General features: G+C 44.0%; 1 protein-coding gene across 1 annotated transcript in view; it reads left to right on the top strand.

Moving 5' to 3' along the window:
- The window catches only part of LOC120034752 (FRAS1-related extracellular matrix protein 2-like), a 51,908-nt gene that overhangs the window by 5,039 nt on the left and 25,598 nt on the right, over positions 1 to 21,271 (top strand). The window contains exon 2 of the mRNA XM_038981357.1: positions 352 to 441. Coding sequence (XP_038837285.1) covers positions 352 to 441 — 90 coding nt within the window. The remainder of the gene's footprint in view (positions 1 to 351; positions 442 to 21,271) is intronic.

The following is a 21,271-nucleotide window of genomic DNA, read 5'->3' as shown; positions in this document are numbered from 1 at the left end:
TAAGACTAGCGTTTAATATTACATATATAAAAATTAAAAACACAATTGAGGAAAAAGTGAACAAACATTCAAAACAATTAAAATCTGACAAATGTACTTTTTTTTCATTTGTATTTTAAATTGATTGAAGTTCTGTACTTTGGGAAAATTCTGTTTACAATATCAGTAAGACCAGTATTCACACTCCTGCCAGAATCAGTATTGTAATGCCTTTGTCTTTGGCATAATCTAAAGTGATGCCTGAGGGCTGTAAGTAACCTTCAGCAGAAAGTGGAGTAATCATCTCAGATGTTCTAAAGAATGTAGAGATTCTCCTCCTTACATTTCCAATTCACCCTTTCATGTCATCAGCTGATATCGACGAAATGAAGATTTGCTACGTGCTGCTTGATGGTAGCAACGCCACAAGTGATATCTTCTACTTCACAGTAGAGGATAAAGGTAAGACCCTCTTTTTTAATATTTGAACCTCATGCTCATTGACGTTGTCGTGTCCCATTACTGCAGACTTATATCACATGGCCTGTAGGCGTTCTTTTCGGCTTCAGCCTTCTTTTAAGATTGAATGTCTCTTTGAGATTGAATCTTCCTGCTCTCTGTCAATCTCCAAAGTGTTTGCATCACAAAGACTTAAACGCAGTTCGCCATGACTGACAGCTTGCACAGAGCCCCTTCTCTCTCCCCGCCCCACTGCTGAGGGTGGCAGGTTTAAAGGAGGTTTAAAGAAGGGGTGGAAGAGGTCAGTGGGGACATGGGCCAAACAGTGTCCCTGGGTGTGTTAGTAGTGAAAGAGATGGAACACCCGGCAATTAAAAAAGCTCTGAACTTTATTGTATCATGAACAATGGGGGTTTTCCTTTGTGGTTTTTGTCCTGGGTTTCCTTCAGTGATTGAAGTGATAGCATGAAACCAAATTTGCCACCTTCAATGCCTCCAAGGCATTCCAAGTATTCATCAAACCATATGTCCGTTTTTATGGAAATCGATCCTAGATAAGTGAGAATAGCATGAGCCTTTGACCATGTGTGTAGAGGAAACTACTAATTTTGAACAGCAGTTTTGTAAGGATCAAGGTGACTGTTAAGGTCCTGACCTGCTTCATTGCTTCTCTGGGTTAGTGGAACAGAAATGTGTGGCTTCTCAGACACACGTAACTATTTCATAGTGAAGTTAGCAAGTTTTGCATCACAATCCAAAATTCTCATGGAATCGTTTTAAGTGCTTCTATTTTTTGGATTCTATTTTCTGTTTGACTTGTCATCACCATCTGATATGGTCTTCTGCGTTTTGCTGCCAGATCCATTCCTTACCTTCTCTAGGGATCCTTTGCTTGGGAGGCTTTGGATTTCAGTAGCTGTGTGTATTTATATTCCCCTGGAAATTAACTTTTGGTCCGATGTCATATGAACCGTACCTTATTGGATTTCATAACTATACACACAGGTTGCATTTCTATCGTGACAATCCTATTGGTGTTTTCAGTATACAGTAATTAATATGCATGATTAGGATGTTAGTGTTTATATAACGTAGCTTTTCTATCGTATTGTCGGTAGATTTCAACTATTGGAGTAAAGCATGTATATCATAAAATATGTTTTTGGTACCAAAGTATATTCTACATATTATATACATTTGCGTATCACACACAGGCTGTAGAGTTTGGAAATGAATCAATTGTTGGATATTCGTTTGCGATTTGTTGTGGTTCACTTCGTCCAAAGTACCATTATGGACCTACTTTAACTGCATCACGGACATAAACAGCGAATGCAAAGCAAAGTAACAAAATATAGCAGGTGGGGATGGGGGCATGCGTTGCTATTTTAACATCAGCTGTAAATGCTTAACACATTCTGAGCTTTTGAAATGCATCCCTCCTTGACACACTGTAAGAAAAGTTTGGGCTATTTTTATGCTGGATTGAGGACTAGCTAGCTAGCACAATATCATCATCATCGTCATCACCATGGTTGTTGGCCAAGGACGGTTTAGGTGTCATGGCCTTTTGGTCAATTCCTCTTGTTGTTTTCACCAAGTTTAACCCCTCCTAAGTTAACCCTTTCATCTTCATGTTAGCATTCACTCCCAGTAATTAACTCTCCTGTTAGGACAGAGAATTGGCTGTGAGAACAGAGTGGGAGAAAGGTTGTTAACTAGTTTCTGAAGATATTACAACAAGGAATTCTTTTCCCGTACTGTCCCGATCCACACATGCTGAAATACTGAGACTTATTTTCTTAATTATTTATATTTTTTAATGCATGTGTCTTCCCAAAGTTTCCATATGTTTTGGATGGACACGTCCTCTTACTCTACCAAAGCAGAACATGCTCAATTCCAGATGGCCATAAATGGCTGTCGCTCTCAGACAGTATAGCCTTAATGGATAATAGGGCTTTCTTTCTCAGGGCTGTCTGTAATTGAGGGTCTGGCTACAACAGGAAGGGGACACAAAGGCTTCAATTAGCTCCACAATCCCCTGTGTTTGTAGTGTAGTCTGTCCCACTGTCCTGTTTGAGATTCTAGCCAGCACATCTGAACCAGGTGCAGGGTTGGCTCTATACCTCTCTGCCATCTGTCTAATGGGACTTTGTTTCTGTCTGACTACGTTTAACATGTGCAGAGCACTGAGTCAGGGCTGGTAGGACACACACCACACACACACACACCGAGTAACATCAAATAAAGGCATGAAAAGGCAACAATTGCCTGAGTCTGTTACTGGCATGTAGGAACAAGTTGACACAGCATTGTTGGTCAGCGAATATGCACATAAACGTTTTGTGTTTTTTTATGTGTGTGAGAAACACCGCTGGACATTCTAGATTCTATAGAATAAATGTCTGCAGCAGAAGTCACCATGAACAATACCTTAAAACTAATACTATTTACACCCTACGTGTGCAAAATTCACATAGAAAATAGTCAAAATGGCTGCATTGTCTCCCTGTAGAGTTTTATTGCTGTATTGAAACAACATGTCATAAATAATGTGTTATTGGTAAGAAGAGAAAGAGCGAGAGGTCAGGGTATTTCCCCTGGGTGTTGGTCAGGAGTGGGTGTTTTGGCCGGCCCTAGCCTTTTGGGGGCCCTATGCGAGAGTGTAGAGCCTTATTTTAGTTTTAAAGTTAATTTCCTGCAATTCTACACATTTGCCATTATTCGGCCATGATTACAACAAGTTTAAATAGCTGACTGGACTAACTTACCAATCTAAAAATTGTTAGCTGCCATGGGCTAAATGAGTGACTGTCAGTGACTGACATAATGAGAAAAAACTGCTCATGCACAACCAAATGTCGAAATTGCACCTTGTGTATTCTACTATTCTTACTCTCAATAGTATGTTGAGACCCTGACTGAATTCCTTTGAATTAAGCTCTCCACTCGTCCCCCACCTTGAGGGGAATGTAGTGATATATCGTAGCATAGTGTTAGCATAACCTTTATGTGTGAAGTGGTGATGAAGCGTTAGCATACCTCAAGACAAAGGAGATGATTGTGGACTACAGGAAAAGGAGGACCGAGCACGCCCCCATTCTCATCGACGGGGCTGCAGTGGAGCAGGTTGAGAGCTTCAAGTTCCTTGGTGTCCACATCACCAACAAACTAACATGGTCCAAGCACACCAAGACAATCGTGAAGCGGGCACGACAAAACCTATTCCCCCTCAGGAGACTGAAAAGATTTGGCATGGGTAATAAGATCCTCAAAAGGTTCTACAGCTGCACCATCGAGAGCATCCTGACTGGTTGCATCACTGCCTGGTATGGCAACTGCTCGGCCTCCGACCGCAAAGCACTACAGAGGGTAGTGCGAACGGCCCAGTACATCACTTGGGCCAAGCTTCCTGCCATCCAGGACCTCTATACCAGGCGGTGTCAGAGGAAGGCCCTAAAAATTGTCAAAGACTCCAGCCACCCTAGTCATGGACTGTTCTCTCTGCTACCGCACGGCAAGCGGTACCAGAGCGCCAAGTCTAGGTCCAAGAGGCTTCTGAACAGCTTCTATCCCCAAGCCACAAGACTCCTGAACATCTAGTCAAATGGCTACCCAGACTATTTGCATTGACCTCGCTCTCCATACCACTGCCAATCTCTGTTGTCATCTATGCATAGTCACTTTAATAACTCTACCTACATGTACATACTACCTCAACTAACCGGTGCTCCCGCACATTGACTCTATACCGGCACCCCACTGTATATATTGTTATTTTTTACTGCTGTTCTTTAATTACTTGTATCTCTCTTATTGTTATCTGTATTTTTTGAAATTGCACTGTTGGTTAGGGGCTCATAAGTAAGCATTTCACTGTAAGGTCTACACCTGTTGTATTCGGCGCATGTGACTAATACAATTTGATTTGATTTGCTGGAGCGGTGTCACCCTGGCTACACCACAGCTGCCCAGGCCTTCCTGGGGCAAGTGGGCACATCCGTTGATTGGGGTTCTGACAAGGAGAGCCAGGCAGACTGAACTGGGTCCAGGCAGGCTGCACTGGGTCCAGGCAGGCTGCACTGGGTCCAGGCAGGATGAACTGGGTCCAGGCAGGGTGACGGTGGCTCTGGTCCTGGGTGTTTTGGAGGGAGAGACCAGAAGAGAGAGAGGGGGTTCAGCTGAGTCAGATACTGTGTGAAATGTGCCTTTTACTCTACGTGGTACCCCCCATTTTACACTTTCTAGCTGCACACCAAAATGAATACGGAAGTGTCATTACTGAGTTGAATCCTTTCATCATTCAGATGAACATGTTTCCAATGAGGAAATAGACCTGCAGATACATTGATAGTTGCAGCTGTCTTTAACCTTTTACTGCAGTGGGCTAAAGTTGCAGCTGTCTTTAACCTTTTAGGGTCATACAGAGTGATTCTTGGTAGTCTTAAACAAATCTACTTTGAAACAAAAGTATACACCTCACACACATGGTTATGGGCTTAAAAAAAGAAGACACCTGTACCATGTCAGATAGAGTTGTAAATGTATTACATTTGGAGTTTGCATCTGACTATTGATCTAGTGTCAGCCCTCTGTTCTGTCACAATAACACAACTATTTGACATAGAAACACCGTCATTTCAGTTTATTTATTTTTTATAATGTTTATTAATTATGAAATTATGAAAGTAGTGCACTATATAGAGAATTGGGTGCCATTTTGGAGGCATCCCATAGCTTTCTAAGGGACAGGCTTGTTAAACACATATCATCACAAACCTGCCTAGCAACACACGACCTCAGCCTCCCTAGACAGTCAGCCAATACCTACAGTATGTGTAGCGGTCCGGTATGCATCCTCCCTTTTCAATACATACTGTACCTGCCTTTTCTGTACCAGTATATGTTTCAAAGATTAGAATTCTTGTCAAGCTACACATGAAAAAGAAAAGCACACTCTAGGAGCTGAGATGCAATAATTTAATAACCTAATATCCAACGTTTCGACAGAGAAGCTGTCTTCATCAGGGTATAATGACAAACACTGCGGGTCACTAATTTATATAGTGTCAAAGGACACGCACAGGTGTCTGTAATCATGGCCGGGTGTGGCCTGATATCATTGGTTAATTCTCAGATGTAAAAATAACATATAAAAAACATGAATGGACAGCATACGATCATAGATACAATTTGGCTACATAGGCCTACAAACATTTACAATGAATAGCTAAATCACAATAATCACAAGAATGGCTTCAGATCAAAGTCTACGTTGAGACCGAAGGGAGCAAGGGTCTTTAAATTAAAGATCCAGGCAGCCTCTCGTTTTAACAATAAATTGTCGAGGTCACCCACTCTCCTAAGGAGGATGACATGTTCAATGCCATTATAACATGGGGACGAAATCAAGTGGTTGGCTTCCAAAAGGGGGGAAGCTACACACACATGTAAGTTACACAGTCTTGCATGCGATGGATGGGTACACACTCAATCTCCTTACCTTTAGAGACTTACAGTCTCCATGGTGGAGAGAGTGGTGATGGGGCGAGGAAAGGGGGATGAAAGGGGGAGGAAGTATTCCCCAGTCCCAGCAGGTGTCGAGAGACACAGAGGCAGCGGCGGCTCTACCCATAGCACGGCTGTGTGTGTGTGTGGGGGTTTAGTGATGACTTCCCAGTGTCTCTGCATTGTTCAAGAAAGGGGTCAGCAGTTGCCACACTGCGGGAAGTCTTGTCTCTTGAAATGGACAGTGGCCACATTCCAAGTCCTGGTAGCATATGCTGTCCTTTTTCTGTCAGGACCCCAGAGGGAGGCCCTGCGGAGTGCCTGTTTAACTTTTCACCCTTCGGGGAGATCCGATGGACGGAGGAATGCGTAAATCATCAGTCAGCCCTGAGGAGTAGCAATTAAAACATGTAAATGCATTTTGGAAATGGTTGTTTAGAAACTGATGTCAATGTTATACAACAATAAGCAGACTGACTGAATCATAAGTGACAAACTCAGACAGGTTCCCTTCATTCAAACCTTAATGTATTATTTGATGAGGGAATACCTTACCCCTTGAGGCCCATAACGACCCAACCAGCCCACTGGTTCTGTTCTGAGGGGAGATTATGAGGGACTCTGATGGATAAGGTGAGCTGAGGTATAGACCTACTCCCTCATCTCCAGGCCTATGGCTATGTAGAGATGTCCTCTTTGTTGAGTGATGGACTCAAGGAGGAGTTGCTAGAACGGGTTAGAACGGTTAGGGTTAGGAGGACAGGGTATTATTACATTCACTACACAGATAACTGATTATTGATCTAGTGTCAGCCCTCCTTCCCTGCTGAAAGACACAGCAAGCCCTGACCTGGAAGGGAGGGAATTCTGCCTCGCTCAAAATGCCCACCTTTGAATGTTTTTGTTATTGTTGGCTATCCCTGTGTGATAATAGGTTTATGACCAGGTGCTTGGATGAAAGGCAGTGTCATTCTATCATAAAAGACTAGATGTATTTTTCAATGACCATATAGCCTCTTCAGAATAAACTAGTCTAATGGCACAACTGTTGTTAGCCTCTGAGCTCTATCCCAGTAATGAAGTTCAGTGTGTCAGTTGGGGTTACTCCTCTTCGGTCATCCAGGACTGTCTACAGACGAGTGGTCCATCAGGCCAGGGCCTACCCTGCCAGAGGCCAGTAGTAACCCCTTAAACAGAACAATGTCAGACTCGCCCAGACTCGCCCAGACATCTGAAGGGGTTTTCTTCCTCCTTTGTCTTTTTACCTGTTGAACCAGGAAAGGCCCATTGAGACCTGGCCAAGAAGGCAGCAGCATCAATACAACATTACAACATTAAAAACATACAATCAGCATCAACAATGCAATACAATCAGCACAACAATAAAATACAATCAGCACAACAATACAATACAATCAGCACAACAATACAATACAATCAGCACAACAATACAATACAATCAGCACAACAATACAATACAATCAGCACAACAATACAATACAATCAGCACAACAACACAATCAACACAACAATACAATACAATACAAGCAGCACAACAATACAATACAATCAGCACAACAATACAATACAATCAGCACAACAATACAATACAATCAGCACAACAACACAATCAGCACAACAATACAATACAATCAGCACAACAATACAATACAATCAGCACAACAATACAATACAATCACCACAACAACACAATACAATCAGCACAACAATACAATACAATCAGCACAACAATACAATACAATCAGCACAACAATACAATACAATCAGCACAACAATACAATACAATACAATCAGCACAACAATACAATACAATCAGCACAACAATACAATACAATCAGCACAACAATACAATACAATCAGCACAACAATACAATACAATCAGCACAACAATACAATACAATACAATCAGCACAACAATACAATACAATCAGAACAACAATACAATACAATCAGCACAACAATACAATACAATCAGCACAACAATACAATACAATCAGCACAACAATACAATACAATCAGAACAACAATACAATACAATCAGCACAACAATACAATACAATACAATCAGCACAACAATACAATACAATCAGAACAACAATACAATACAATCAGCACAACTATACAATACAATCAGCACAACAATACAATACAATCAGAACAACAATACAATACAATCAGCACAACAATACAATACAATCAGCACAACAATACAATACAATCAGCACAACAATACAATACAATCAGCACAACAATACAATACAATCAGCACAACAATACAATACAATCAGCACAACAATACAATACAATCAGAACAACAATATAATACAATCAGCACAACAATACAATACAATCAGCACAACAATACAATACAATCAGCACAACAATACAATCAGCACAACAATACAATACAATCAGCACAACAATACAATACAATCAGCACAACAATACAATACAATCAGCACAACAATACAATACAATCAGAACAACAATATAATACAATCAGCACAACAATACAATACAATCAGAACAACAATACAATACAATCAGCACAACAATACAATACAATCAGAACAACAATATAATACAATCAGCACAACAATACAATACAATCAGCACAACAATACAATACAATCAGCACAACAATACAATACAATCAGCACAACAATACAATACAATCAGAACAACAATACAATCAGCACAACAATACCATACAATCAGCACAACAATACAATACAATCAGCACAACTATACGATTCAATCAGCGTAACTATATGATCCAATCAGCACAACAATACGACAACAATTTACACTCCTCCTGAACAGTCTTGCATCAGAGTATTAAGCTTATTCATGTAGTTAGATAGATATGGGAAGTCTACATCAGAGTTTTAAGCTTATTCAGGTAGTTAGATAGATATGGGAAGTCTACATCAGAGTTTTAAGCTTATTCAGGTAGTTAGATAGATATGGGAAGTCTACATCAGAGTTTTAAGCTTATTCAGGTAGTTAGATAGATATGGGAAGTCTACATCAGAGTTTTAAGCTTATTCAGGTAGTTAGATAGATATGGGAAGTCTACATCAGAGTTTTAAGCTTATTCAGGTAGTTAGATAGATATGGGAAGTCTACATCAGAGTTTTAAGCTTATTCAGGTAGTTAGATAGATATGGGAAGTCTACATCAGAGTTTTAAGCTTATTCAGGTAATTAGATAGATATGGGAAGTCTACATCAGATTTGTTTAAGAGCGCTCGTTAAGAAAATGATAGGCTAGTAGATAGTGAATATTAGCTTCCAGACAAACTCTGCCAAGGTTAATACGTTATGCAAGCGGAGGTCATGCCGTTTTAGTTTTCATAGCAATAGCAATGATAAAAATGTACATATATATAGTCATGCTAATTGGTTGTATTTTGAAAATAGCCTCCCTGTGTTGAATAGAGTTGAATCGTTCTCGGTTTTATAATCTGGTAGCTTCCCCTTTCACTCCAGGCTCCTGCTGCATGGTGAATGATAGTAGACCAGTGGCAGAGGTTATGCGATCATTCCTGGGAACAAGGAATGTGCTTCCTGCCTTCAAGACTCCCGTCTCCTGCCACACACACAGACATACCTGGAAGGGAAGTTGGAACACTAGTAGACAGGTGTATTGGACTGGGAGAGTTCCAGGACCGGCGGTATCCCCTTTCATAGTCCCCCACAGACCCCACTCACAACCCCCAGAAATCAAAGCCAATACTCAGACAGGAACGTTTGACTACATTACAGCCCCCTGTTCTGTTCCAGAGGGGTAGATTGGCACTTTTTCAGAGGAGGGAAATAGTATTTTTTAGAGAGAGAAAGAGAGAGCGACAGAGAGAGAGCATGTATGATTTTCCATAGTTGTTCCCATGCTAAAACATTTGTTTCCCAAAGGGCTAGTGCACAGCACATAACAGTAATGTAGGTTTGTGTGCTGTCGAGGCAGTGAGAGACAGTGAATGAGGCTTGAGTGGGTCGCGGCCATTTTACACAGCAGGCATCATGACTTCCTAAGTGTGTGTTCGGATCTAACCTGTCAGCCATGTCAACAGCCGGCCAACGATTTACTGTCCCCTGGTGCCAGTTGAAGGTCTACCTTCATGTATACTGTGACTGTGAGGCGGAGGCTTCTTCCTCTCCCTCTCTCTCGCTCTCTCCTTGCCTCCTGACACGAGGCAGATAGATTTATTGGGGTTGGGAGAGTGTTGGGAGAGTGTTGGTGTTATGATGTATGGCCCCTAGAGGTTATTCATATCTGCTTCCATATGGCAAAGCTGTCTGCTGCTCCCCATACTTTCTTTTAAAAGTGTCTTTATATTCTGTACTTTCCATTATATTCTACTCTCTCGCTGTCTGTTTAAAGATGTGTCACTTGCACACTTGTTCTGCACAGATGTAGGGTCTTAATTTGAGCCAGTTTGCTACAGCAGGAAAATAACCATTCAACAACAGGAAATGTGAATTATTTTTACAATTAATAGACATTTTTGTAGGGGTCAATAAAAAATTTTGCAAGGGAAAATTAAGTCTGACATTTCGGAGTGTAAATTACAAATGTCAGAAGCATTTTTCAAACCTCAAATACACAACATGTTTTAAATTTCCTACATCGCAGAAAAGTTATCCTGCAACAGGGTGATCAAATTAAGATCCCACATCTGTATGTCTTCCACTTAAGCTATAAAGTCAGTATCTATCCTCTCTTTCATTTATATTTAAATTTTAGTCATTTAGCAGATGCACCTCTCCTTTCCTCTCTCTCTTCTTCTCTTCTATCACTCCTTCCCTCAGTTGGTACGTTCTGTTAGGATTCACTAAGAATCTTGACACCACTTAGTCGTTTCATTTAGCTCAGTTGGTAGAGCATGGTTCTTGCAATGCCAGGATAATAGGTTCGATTCCCGGGATCACCCATACATTAAATGTATGCAAGCATGAGTGTAAGTTGCTTTGGATTAAAGTGTCTGCTAAATGGCATGAGTGTGCAAGACATTCTAATATTGAGTTGCACCCCTTTTGCCCTCAGAACAGTGTTCCACAAGGATACTGGCCCATGCTGACTCTAATGCTTCCCACAGTTGGCTGGATGTCCTCTGGGTGGTGGACCATTCTTGATACAGATGGGAAACTGTTGAGCGTGAAAAACCCAGCAGCGTTGCAGTTCTTGACACACTCAAACCAGTACGCCTGGCAGCTACTACCGTACCCCATTCAAAGGCACATACATATTTTGTCTTGCCCATTCACCCTCTGAATGGCACACACACAATCCATGTCTCAATTGTCTCAAGGCTTAAAAATAGTTATTTAACCTGTCTCCTCCCTTTCATCCACACTGATTGAAGTGACTTTAACAAGTGACATCAATAAGGGATCAAAGCTTTCACCTGGATTCACCTGGTCAGTCTATGTCATGGAAAGAGCAGGTGTTCTTAATGTTTTGTACACTCAGTGTTGTGTATATATATGATTAAATGATTCATTTTGGCCAGTTGCCATGGACAGTTAGGTTAGTTTTCTCCAAAATGATGCAATAAGCGCCAGTGGCACCATTGGGGGTGACCCAGTCTCTCTGTCACCTTGTGATGTGCGGCATGCTGCCTTTCCGACCCAGATCAGGTCACTGTTCTGGAGTCAGAGTTATTTTACAGTACACGGCAGTGGCCAATAGGATCTATTAATATGCCTGGCTCCTCCAATCCAGAATCCCAACCATGGGATCTTCGGAATGCCCCAGAGGAAACTAAGTTGAGAACTCTGGCATTTGAGAATTCACTTTCTGTTCTGTAGCGCCAACGTTAAAAAAAGAGAAAGCTGTTGTAATTGAATAAATTGTATAGAAATTCTGATCATACACCTCAATATAATGACTCAATTAATGGACCACATGTGAAATCTATATTCACACAGGTGTTGTTGATGGTTTTAGCTGCAGGGACTGTAATAATAAGGGCCATAGGTAGCCGAGCGGTTAGAGTGTTGGGCTAGTAACCCAAAGGTTGCTGGTTTGAATTCCTGAACTGACAAGGTGAGAAATCTAGCAATGTGCCCTTGTGCAAGGTACTTAACCCTTATTTGCTCCAGGGGCGCCGTACTACCCTGACCCTGTAAAACAACCACAGGAGGTTGGTGGCACCTTAATTGGGGAGGACGGGCTCATAGTAATGGCTGTAATGGAATTAATGGAATGGTTTCTAACTCATCAAACAAATGGTTTCCATGTGTTTGATCCCATTCCAGCCATTAATATGAGCCGTCCTCCCCTCACCAGCCTCCTGTGAAAACAACACATTTCACTGCACCTATCCGGTGTATGTGACAATAAAACATTATTATTATTTTAGTATATATGTGGTTGTTTTGCCTACTTTATTTGATTGCAAATCACTCTGGATAAGGGAGTCTGCTAAATTACTAAAATGTACATTTCTGCAAGTTTACACCGGGCCATGTTGCAGAGTGCAGAGTGCAATGTGACCCAGTATAAATAAAAAGAGGAATGAGGAAATGTAATAATCATGGTCCTCATTCCTGTCACTCAGCGGTACTTACATGGGCGCCACTTTCTGTTGCTCACCCTTGCATCATTCTCTTGGCTGTCAAAACCTCATTCTGACCAATGATATCCCCCCCTCCTCTTGAGTCCCACCCACTATCCTAAGTATATCTATGTATGGCTATGAATACTGTAGCAATGTAAATAGGACCTGATGACCTGATGAAGAATGTGGAATGAAAGGACACCGAGGGGGTTTTCTGTAGGGCTGCTGGTTGCTTTATGGATGGATTGCTGATCATGGTCTAGGTTGAAGATGACAAAGGTTAAAACAAGGCTATCTTATATCCCATAACTCTTTGCAACAATGGGACCTAGTTAGCTAAGGTGCTGGTAGTTAGCAATGGCGGACAGGCTCATTGTAATGGCTGGAATGGAATATGGAACGGTATCAAACACATCAAACATATGGAAACCACGTTTGACTTCGTTCCATTTATGCCATTTTAGCCATTACAATAAGTCCATCCATCTATAGCTCCCCCCACCAGCCTCCTCTGATGTACAGTCAGGAGATACAATCAAACATGTTTGGAAAACGGAATGAACCTAACTGATGTCTCCATTATATCCTCAGGCATCGGGACTCACAGGAGACCATCTTGAGAATCTTGGCAAATCCCCTGACAGGTCATTAAAATGACAGTGGTAAATTAATTTGACCTGTTAGCCACTAAAGTTACATGTTGTTGGAGCATAGGGGGGCAAGCTAGCTAGCTACCGCGTGAGTTAGTTATCCAAAGATGGCTGCACCGTAGGGAGCCCCATACCTGGAAAACATCCAGTCTTCTCACTCAGGTCTAAGAACATGAAAAATGTCCAGGGGCCAACACTTAGCAGTGGCTGTGATATACTGTCCGTGCTCACTGCTTACTCAAGCGATTAGCCTAGCATTAATAAGTCACTCCAATGACAAATTTATTAAGAGCCTAAAACAGGGGCGTTCCAAAATGCCGTCTTCTATAAAACATTTCATCTGATGGTGAGAATTATTATTATTGTCAGTTTGAAATGCAAAGGAAATGTGAGCTGGGAGTGTGGTTGATATATTAGTTGGAAAGATTGTAATAAATGAGTTCGTAAATCAGTTAGAGACATCAGAACCCCTCCATTTTGATCTATTCCTGTAACTTTATGAAAGTCCCAGCAGAGACACCTGGTTCAGAGGGAATGTGGCCATTACTTAGCCTTACATACTCTATCCACGTTATTGCTCTCATAAATACCAAGGAAGGAGTCCCTCTCCACTTCTGCAAGACGCCTCAGTTCATTTAAATAGGCAGCAGCGCTGAGCACTAATCAGTCTATATATCATTTGAGATGGAGTTTTATACAAACACTGAAAGGCTACCACTCATTTTCACTAGGTTCATCTGAATCAGTGGTAGTGATGTGACCTTCTCTAATGGAAAGCAGAAAGTGTATAGTGTGCTTGACAACACACCACTGGATCCGTGTCTGGTGTAGTTGGATTCCATGCCAGGTCTGGACACGGTATCTGACAGGATTCACAAAAGGAGCCAGAAGAGGATCCCCTCCTCTGAGTTTGAGAAATGAAAGCAGGCAGGCAGGCAGGGAGGGAGGCAGAGGGACATGCCAGAACAGTGGGCTGTGGGCCACCCAGACAGTGGCCTGCTGTCCCTTGTTCATCCTTGAGGGACAAAGCCAACATAGGGACAGAGAGATGGGGTGGGAGGGCACAGCTGTCACTCAGCTTCTTTTTCCGGAATCTGAAGTTCTGGCAGGAGTTCTCTGAGACACAGAGCGAGAGAGAGAGAGGCGTTTTTTTATATGTTCTTATTACTTGAAAAACAGATGTTTCCGGTTCTATTGACCCCACTGAAGGTGCAGAGCTTTAGCTTCACTGTGGGCAGAGTGGACACATTTTCATGACAATGGCTGACTGAAGTGTCACACCGGCCGGATCTGAAGCCCCCTATCTCACGGTCATGTCTATGGCTCCGATCATGTCCACCTGGGGGATGGAATGTGAGATTAGTGTAATGGATTATACACAGACAGCTCAGATTGTAATGATATCACCTTGTCATTTGTTAAAGGGTATGTTTGTGTGCTTGTGTCATTGTAGCAGGTGCTGATTTGTTTTTGAGGCCTGCCTGCCAGCCAACTCTCTTGGACGACACACTAAATATATGGATGATGACGACATTGCCTTTGTCATAGTTGTCATAGAGTTTTCAAAGGCTCAGATATCACACAGCCAGGGCTTTGAGGTCCCCTCCACTGGCTGTGCATCTATGTATAACATGATGTATGTATAACGTCACAGCGATGTCATGGTGTCACAACATACAGTATCTCTATCAGGTCTGGGAAATGGAGACATGGTTAGGGAAGACTTTTCCTCAGCTCTTTTTTCAATTGACTCCCATCCGCCCCCCGGGCGGCAATCCAACTCTGTTTTTTAACAGGCGTCAGGTCAGGTGGTAAATGCTATATGTCCTTGAATCTCATCTGTCCTATTTTATCGACCTGTTGATTTAGGTTATTCTGAGGATTTAAACTCAAATGAACTCCAAGACCTTATTTCACAATGATAATTGAGTGACAATTGAGAAATAACAGCAGCTGATCAATTAAATAAAATATTGTCATTGGCGCTCATATTAATTAATTTCCTCAGTGCAGAATAGTCTGTTTCTAATTCTTACAGGTCAATTGACTCCTTTGTTTTCAATATTATTTTACTTACATAGTCTCATCATCTACAGTATTTCACCAGATAAACTACACCACGTTAGAAATTGAAGGTATTTCTATGCAATACTCAAGACAAAATGGCATTATTACCCGATTACTAAATGCCTTGAGGGTAACAGTGTCAGAGCTGAAATCAGAAGCTGTCAGATAGACTGCCAGTCTGGATGCCAGAACGATAGAGTTAGAGTTTTAGAGTTTTTTAGAGTTTTTTTTAGAGTTTTTGTCGCTGACTATGTTCATATGATAATCCTATCTGACACAAAATACAGGCTCACTAAGCTCAATATGTCACGTTCCTGACCTGTTTTCTGTTGTTTGGTATGTGTTTATTGGTCAGGGCGTGAGTTTTGGGTGGGCAGTCTATGTTTTCTGTTTCTATGTTGGTTTTGGGTTGCCTGGTATGGCTCTCAATTAGAGGCAGGTGTTTGACGTTTCCTCTGATTGAGAGTCATATTAAGGTAGGTTGTTCTCACTGTTTGTTTGTGGGTGATTGTCTTCCGTGTCAGTAGATGTTACCACACGGGACTGTTTCGGTTTGTCTGTTCCTGTTCGTGTGTTCTTCGTTTCATGTAAGTTCGTAGTTTAGGTCTGTTTAGTTCGTTTTGTTATTTTGTATTTCTAAGTGTTATTTCGTGTTTCGTCGTTTTGTTTAATAAATCATTATGAATTCACACCCCGCTGCACTTTGGTCCAATCCTTGCTACTCCTCTTCGGATGAAGAGAAGGAGGAAGCCCGTTACAGAATCACCCACCAAACCCGGATCAAGCAGCGGGTTAACGGACAGCGCACGAAGCAGGATTTCTGGTCTTGGGAGGAGATCATGGAAGGAAAAGGACCATGGGCTAAAGTTGGAGTTAATCGCCGCCCATGGGAACAGCTGGAGGAAACCGGAGAGAGGAACCGGCGTTATGAGGGGACGCGTCTAGCACGGAAGCCCGAAAAGCCCGCAAGTACAACCCAAAAATTTCTTGGGGGGGGGCTAAGAGGTAGTGGGTCTAGGGCAGGTAGGAGACCTGCGCCCACTTCCCAGGCTAACCGTGGAGAGCGGGAGTACGGGCAGACACCGTGTTACGCAGTAGAGCGCACGGTGTCTCCTGTACGTGTGCATAGCCCGGTGCGGGTTATTCCACCTCCCCGCACTGGTAGGGCTAGATTGAGCATTGAGCCAAGTGCCATGAAGCCGGCTCTACATATCTGGCCACCAGTACGTCTCCTTGGGCCGGCTTACATGGCACCAGCCTTACGCATGGTGTCCCCGGTTCGCCTACATAGCCCGGTGCGGGTTATTCCACCTCCCCGCACTGGTCAGGCGACGGGGAGCATACAACCAGGTAAGGTTGGGCAGGTTCAGTGCTCAAGGGAGCCAGTACGCCTACACGGTCCGGTATATCCGGCGCCACCTTCCCGCCCCAGCTCAGTACCACCAGTGCCTGCACCACGCACCAAGCCTCGTGTGCGTCCTCAGAGCCCTGTACGCACTGTTCCTGCTCCCCGCACTAGCCTTGAGGTGCGTGTCTCCAGTCCGGTACCACCAGTTCCGGCACCACGCACCAGGCCTACTGTGCGCCTCAGCGGGTCAGAGTCGGCCGTCTGCCCAACGCCTTCTGCACTGCCTGTCTGCCCAGCTCCGTCTGAGCCATCCGTCTGCCCAGTGCCATCTGAGCCATCTGTCTGCCCAGCGCCGTCTGAGCCATCTGTCTGCCCAGCGCCGTCTGAGCCATCTGTCTGCCCAGCGCCGTCTGAGCCATCTGTCTGCCCAGCGCCGTCTGAGCCATCTGTCTGCCCAGCGCCGTCTGAGCCATCTGTCTGCCCAGCGCCGTCTGAGCCATCTGTCTGCCCAGCGCCGTCTGAGCCATCTGTCTGCCCAGCGCCGTCTGAGCCATCTGTCTGCCCAGCGCCGTCTGAGCCATCCGTCTGCCCAGCGCCTTCTGAGCCATCCGTCTGCCCAGCGCCTTCTGAGCCATCCGTCTGCCACGAGCCATTAGAGCCGCCCGTCTGTCCCGAGCCATTAGAGCCGTCCGTCAGTCAGGAGCCGCTAGAGCCGCCAGCCAGTCAGGAGCCGCCAGAGCCGCCAGCCAGTCAGGAGCCGCCAGAGCCGCCAGCCAGTCAGGAGCCGCCAGAGCCGCCAGCCAGTCAGGAGCCGCCAGAGCCGCCAGCCAGTCAGGAGCCGCCAGAGCTGCCAGCCAGTCAGGAGCTGCCAGATGCGCCAGCCAGTCAGGAGCTGCCAGAACCGCCAGCCAGTCAGGAGCTGCCAGAGCTGCCCTACAGTCATGAGCTGCCCTACAGTCATGAGCTGCCCTTCAGTCATGAGCTGCCCTCCAGTCATGAGCTGCCCTCCAGTCATGAGCTGCCCTCCAGTCATGAGCTGCCCTCCAGTCATGAGCTGCCCTCCAGTCATGAGCTGCCCTCCAGTCATGAGCTGCCACCCAGTCCGGAGCTGCCACCCAGTCCGGAGCTGCCACCCAGTCCGGAGCTGCCACCCAGTCCGGAGCTGCCACCCAGTCCGGAGCTGCCATTGGTACAGAGTTGTCCCTCTGTCCTAAGCTACCTCTCTGTCCGGAGCTACCTCTCTGTCCTGAGCTACCTCTCTGTCCTGAGCTACCTCTCTGTCCTGAGCTACCTCTCTGTCCTGAGCTACCTCTCTGTCCTGAGCTACCTCTCTGTCCTGAGCTGTCTCCTCTATGTAGGAGGGGCCTTAGTGAAGGTTCCTGGACCATGGTCGGGGGCGAGGGTCGCCACTCAAAGGACGCTAAGGAGGGGGACAAAGACAGTGGTGGAGTGGTGTCCTCGTCCACCGCCGGAGCCGCCACCGCGGACAGATGCCCACCCAGACCCTCCCCTTGAGTTGTAGGGGTGCGCCCGGAGTTCGCACCTTGAGGGGGGGGTTCTGTCACGTTCCTGACCTGTTTTCTGTTGTTTGGTATGTGTTTATTGGTCAGGGCGTGAGTTTTGGGTGGGCAGTCTATGTTTTCTGTTTCTATGTTGGTTTTGGGTTGCCTGGTATGGCTCTCAATTAGAGGCAGGTGTTTGACGTTTCCTCTGATTGAGAGTCATATTAAGGTAGGTTGTTCTCACTGTTTGTTTGTGGGTGATTGTCTTCCGTGTCAGTAGATGTTACCACACGGGACTGTTTCGGTTTGTCTGTTCCTGTTCGTGTGTTCTTCGTTTCATGTAAGTTCGTAGTTTAGGTCTGTTTAGTTCGTTTTGTTATTTTGTATTTCTAAGTGTTATTTCGTGTTTCGTCGTTTTGTTTAATAAATCATTATGAATTCACACCCCGCTGCACTTTGGTCCAATCCTTGCTACTCCTCTTCGGATGAAGAGAAGGAGGAAGCCCGTTACACAATATCAGCTCTGTGTAAACTGGGCAGCCTGCCTAGGAACACGTGCTGTTCTGGACAGAAACACTCCTTCAGATTCTGTGGGTTTGAGGAGATATGAGCAGAAAGGTATACAGGTTTTATAAATCAAGTTTCTTCCTTGATAAGTGATTATTATACTTAATGTGATGGACTGAGGTGTGACTAATGTGTCTTGTAGCATTTCGTTTATGTGCACTGCGCGTTATAAGTACAGTGACGGACGAAAGTCAACAGTCGCTGCACTTCCATTTTACATTTCAAAGATGCTCAAGAGGTGTTTGATATTTCCACTCAGACTAAATGAAAATACACTTAATCAAACATAACTGAAGTTAGCTGGCTCGTCTTGTCTATCAATTGGCCACATGCACACTCATCAAGCGTGGTGGAATCTGGGGCAGGCAGAGACAAACATGATGAATGCTTCCTGTATTTTTAGCCGGAGCTGTCAGAAACATGAGCATGGTCAAAGATAGCTACCGCTAGGTGCTAGGGGCTCCTATGTCAAACTGGGACTCCATGGCTACTATACTATAGCTTGGAGGATGGCTTTTGTGTGTGTGTGTGTGTGTTGTGTGTGTGTGTGTGTGTGTGTGTGCATGCGTGTGTTTTAGAGTGAACAACAGAGTGAAACGATCCAATTTAACCAATTTAACCCCAAAAATCCACTAGTTGGTATCAGTTCAATTCAATCCACCGTCATTGACATCCAGGCTTGGCGGAGTGTGGTTTGATCCTGGCCCTGTTGTGTCTCAGTGCTGGCCCGGCGCGCCATGTTGACATGTGGGTTTGAGGAAGTGGCCCCATCTCCTCCCTCCAGTGTTTTCATTCTCCCCAGTCACATAGCAGAACGCCCACAGCTCCTTTCTCCCTCAGCCAGGAAAAACCAACCCCAATGCAGGCTCATTGTATGAATGAACCAGATGCTCCATGCCGTTGTCCTCCATAAAGCCTAGTGAGAGTTTATTTCTTTAGTTAGCCTCCTCTCACAGGTTCTCTGTCACCCCTCAGAGGATTGGTTCTGCTTCCTTTCCTTAGTGTGCTGTTATGTAGGGGTTAATATCCAAAGGGACTCCGCATTGACCTACCAAATCCTCGACTCTGGTGCTGTAACCATCATGCTACAAGACTGCGATAATAATGATATTAATAACACATAATAATACATTGAATTTAGAGCACCTTTGAGAAACCTCAAGGACACAACAGGGTTAATAATATCAAGGGTATTTCATTCTTGACAAGGACCTAACCAAATCCACCACCATATGTTTGCAACCACTATGCTACTAGGCTAACACTAGCACTCTTCTGTCAGAGGGATATCAATGGTTAATATCACACGGTCTTTTCTCAGTCTACCTACCAAATCCTCAACTCTGGCGCTACAACCATAGAAATAGAATGATATTCTTATGACCACAACCACCATGGTGCTACACTAAAGGAAGTAAAGGGTTCATATGAAAGGGTATTTTCTTGACATTGACCTACTTCCTCCATGGCTGATCAGAGTTAGACTCAGGGGTCAGGTTAATAACAGGCTAATAAGGCCTTTCTGCCACTGTGACCAGCGGTGCAAAACTGACCAAAACCTCTCTAACCTCCGCGGCTCTCTGAACCCACTAAGCTCTGGCCAATCAGACACAAGGTCAAGGGCCCTCCTAGGGCCTGTCAGAGAGGGGATAAGCCAAGGCGTTTGGACGTTTGGCCGCAGTTATTAAAAAGAAGCATGGGATTAAGATTTAAGCATTAAGAAAGTTACCGGCTAAGTAAGTAACTCCGTCTGTCCAGAGTGGCCAATGTCAAGCGGCGAGTGGAATACTTTCTTTTGAAGGATAAAGGAGTCATGAGATAGTATGGATTAAGGGCAGAGGAAGCAACGTATGGTCAATGGGGATCAGTGCCAGGTGACTACGAGCTTCAGACCTGGGTTCAAATACTGTCTGATATCTTAATGAATTCCTTAAAAAGGGGGGTTGTACTTTTGGGACTGTTATATTGGTCCCATTGCGTCAGGTAAGCTTAATAGAGACCAGACAACATATTTGAAATTATGAAATTATTTAGAATAGTATTTGAACCCAGGTCTGGTTCATATGTGTGTTTTATGGCACCTGTTCTCTTCATGGGGCCTAATGAGGTAGATACACTTCAAGCTGAGAAAAATGACCTAAGTCTTAATCGCTTTAAATCTGAGGTTTTACAGAGGGTCCTGTCCAGGTGCAAATCTCAAATCTCAAGTCAGAGGTTTCCATGTGCATGGTGCACAGACTCAAACATTGTAAGAACTAATTAGTTAATCATTAGTTTCACCACAACAAATGTGAGCTACTTTCACAATATTAAGGTTTAACACCAAGGGGTAAAATGTATATTTTAAACCTATAGACATGAAGTAATCTTCTACACCTGCATTGCTTGCTGTTTGGGGTTTTAGGCTGGGTTTCTGTACAGCACTTTGAGATATCAGCTGATGTACGAAGAGCTATATAAATAAATTTGATTTGAAGTAGACATGAAGTTACCCTTGTCCCTCAGAGGTGCTGCTGGTGCTTAAAGGGATACCGCTGGTGCTTAAAGGATATGGCTGGGGCTGCCATGTCAATGAGTCACCAGGAGTAATGGAGCCTCTCTCTGC

The sequence above is a fragment of the Salvelinus namaycush genome, chromosome 42 (assembly GCF_016432855.1).
Source record: "Salvelinus namaycush isolate Seneca chromosome 42, SaNama_1.0, whole genome shotgun sequence".
Lineage (NCBI taxonomy): Eukaryota > Metazoa > Chordata > Actinopteri > Salmoniformes > Salmonidae > Salvelinus > Salvelinus namaycush.
The sequence above is the reverse complement of the archived record's forward strand: the minus strand, read 5'-3'. Positions and strand labels throughout refer to the sequence as shown.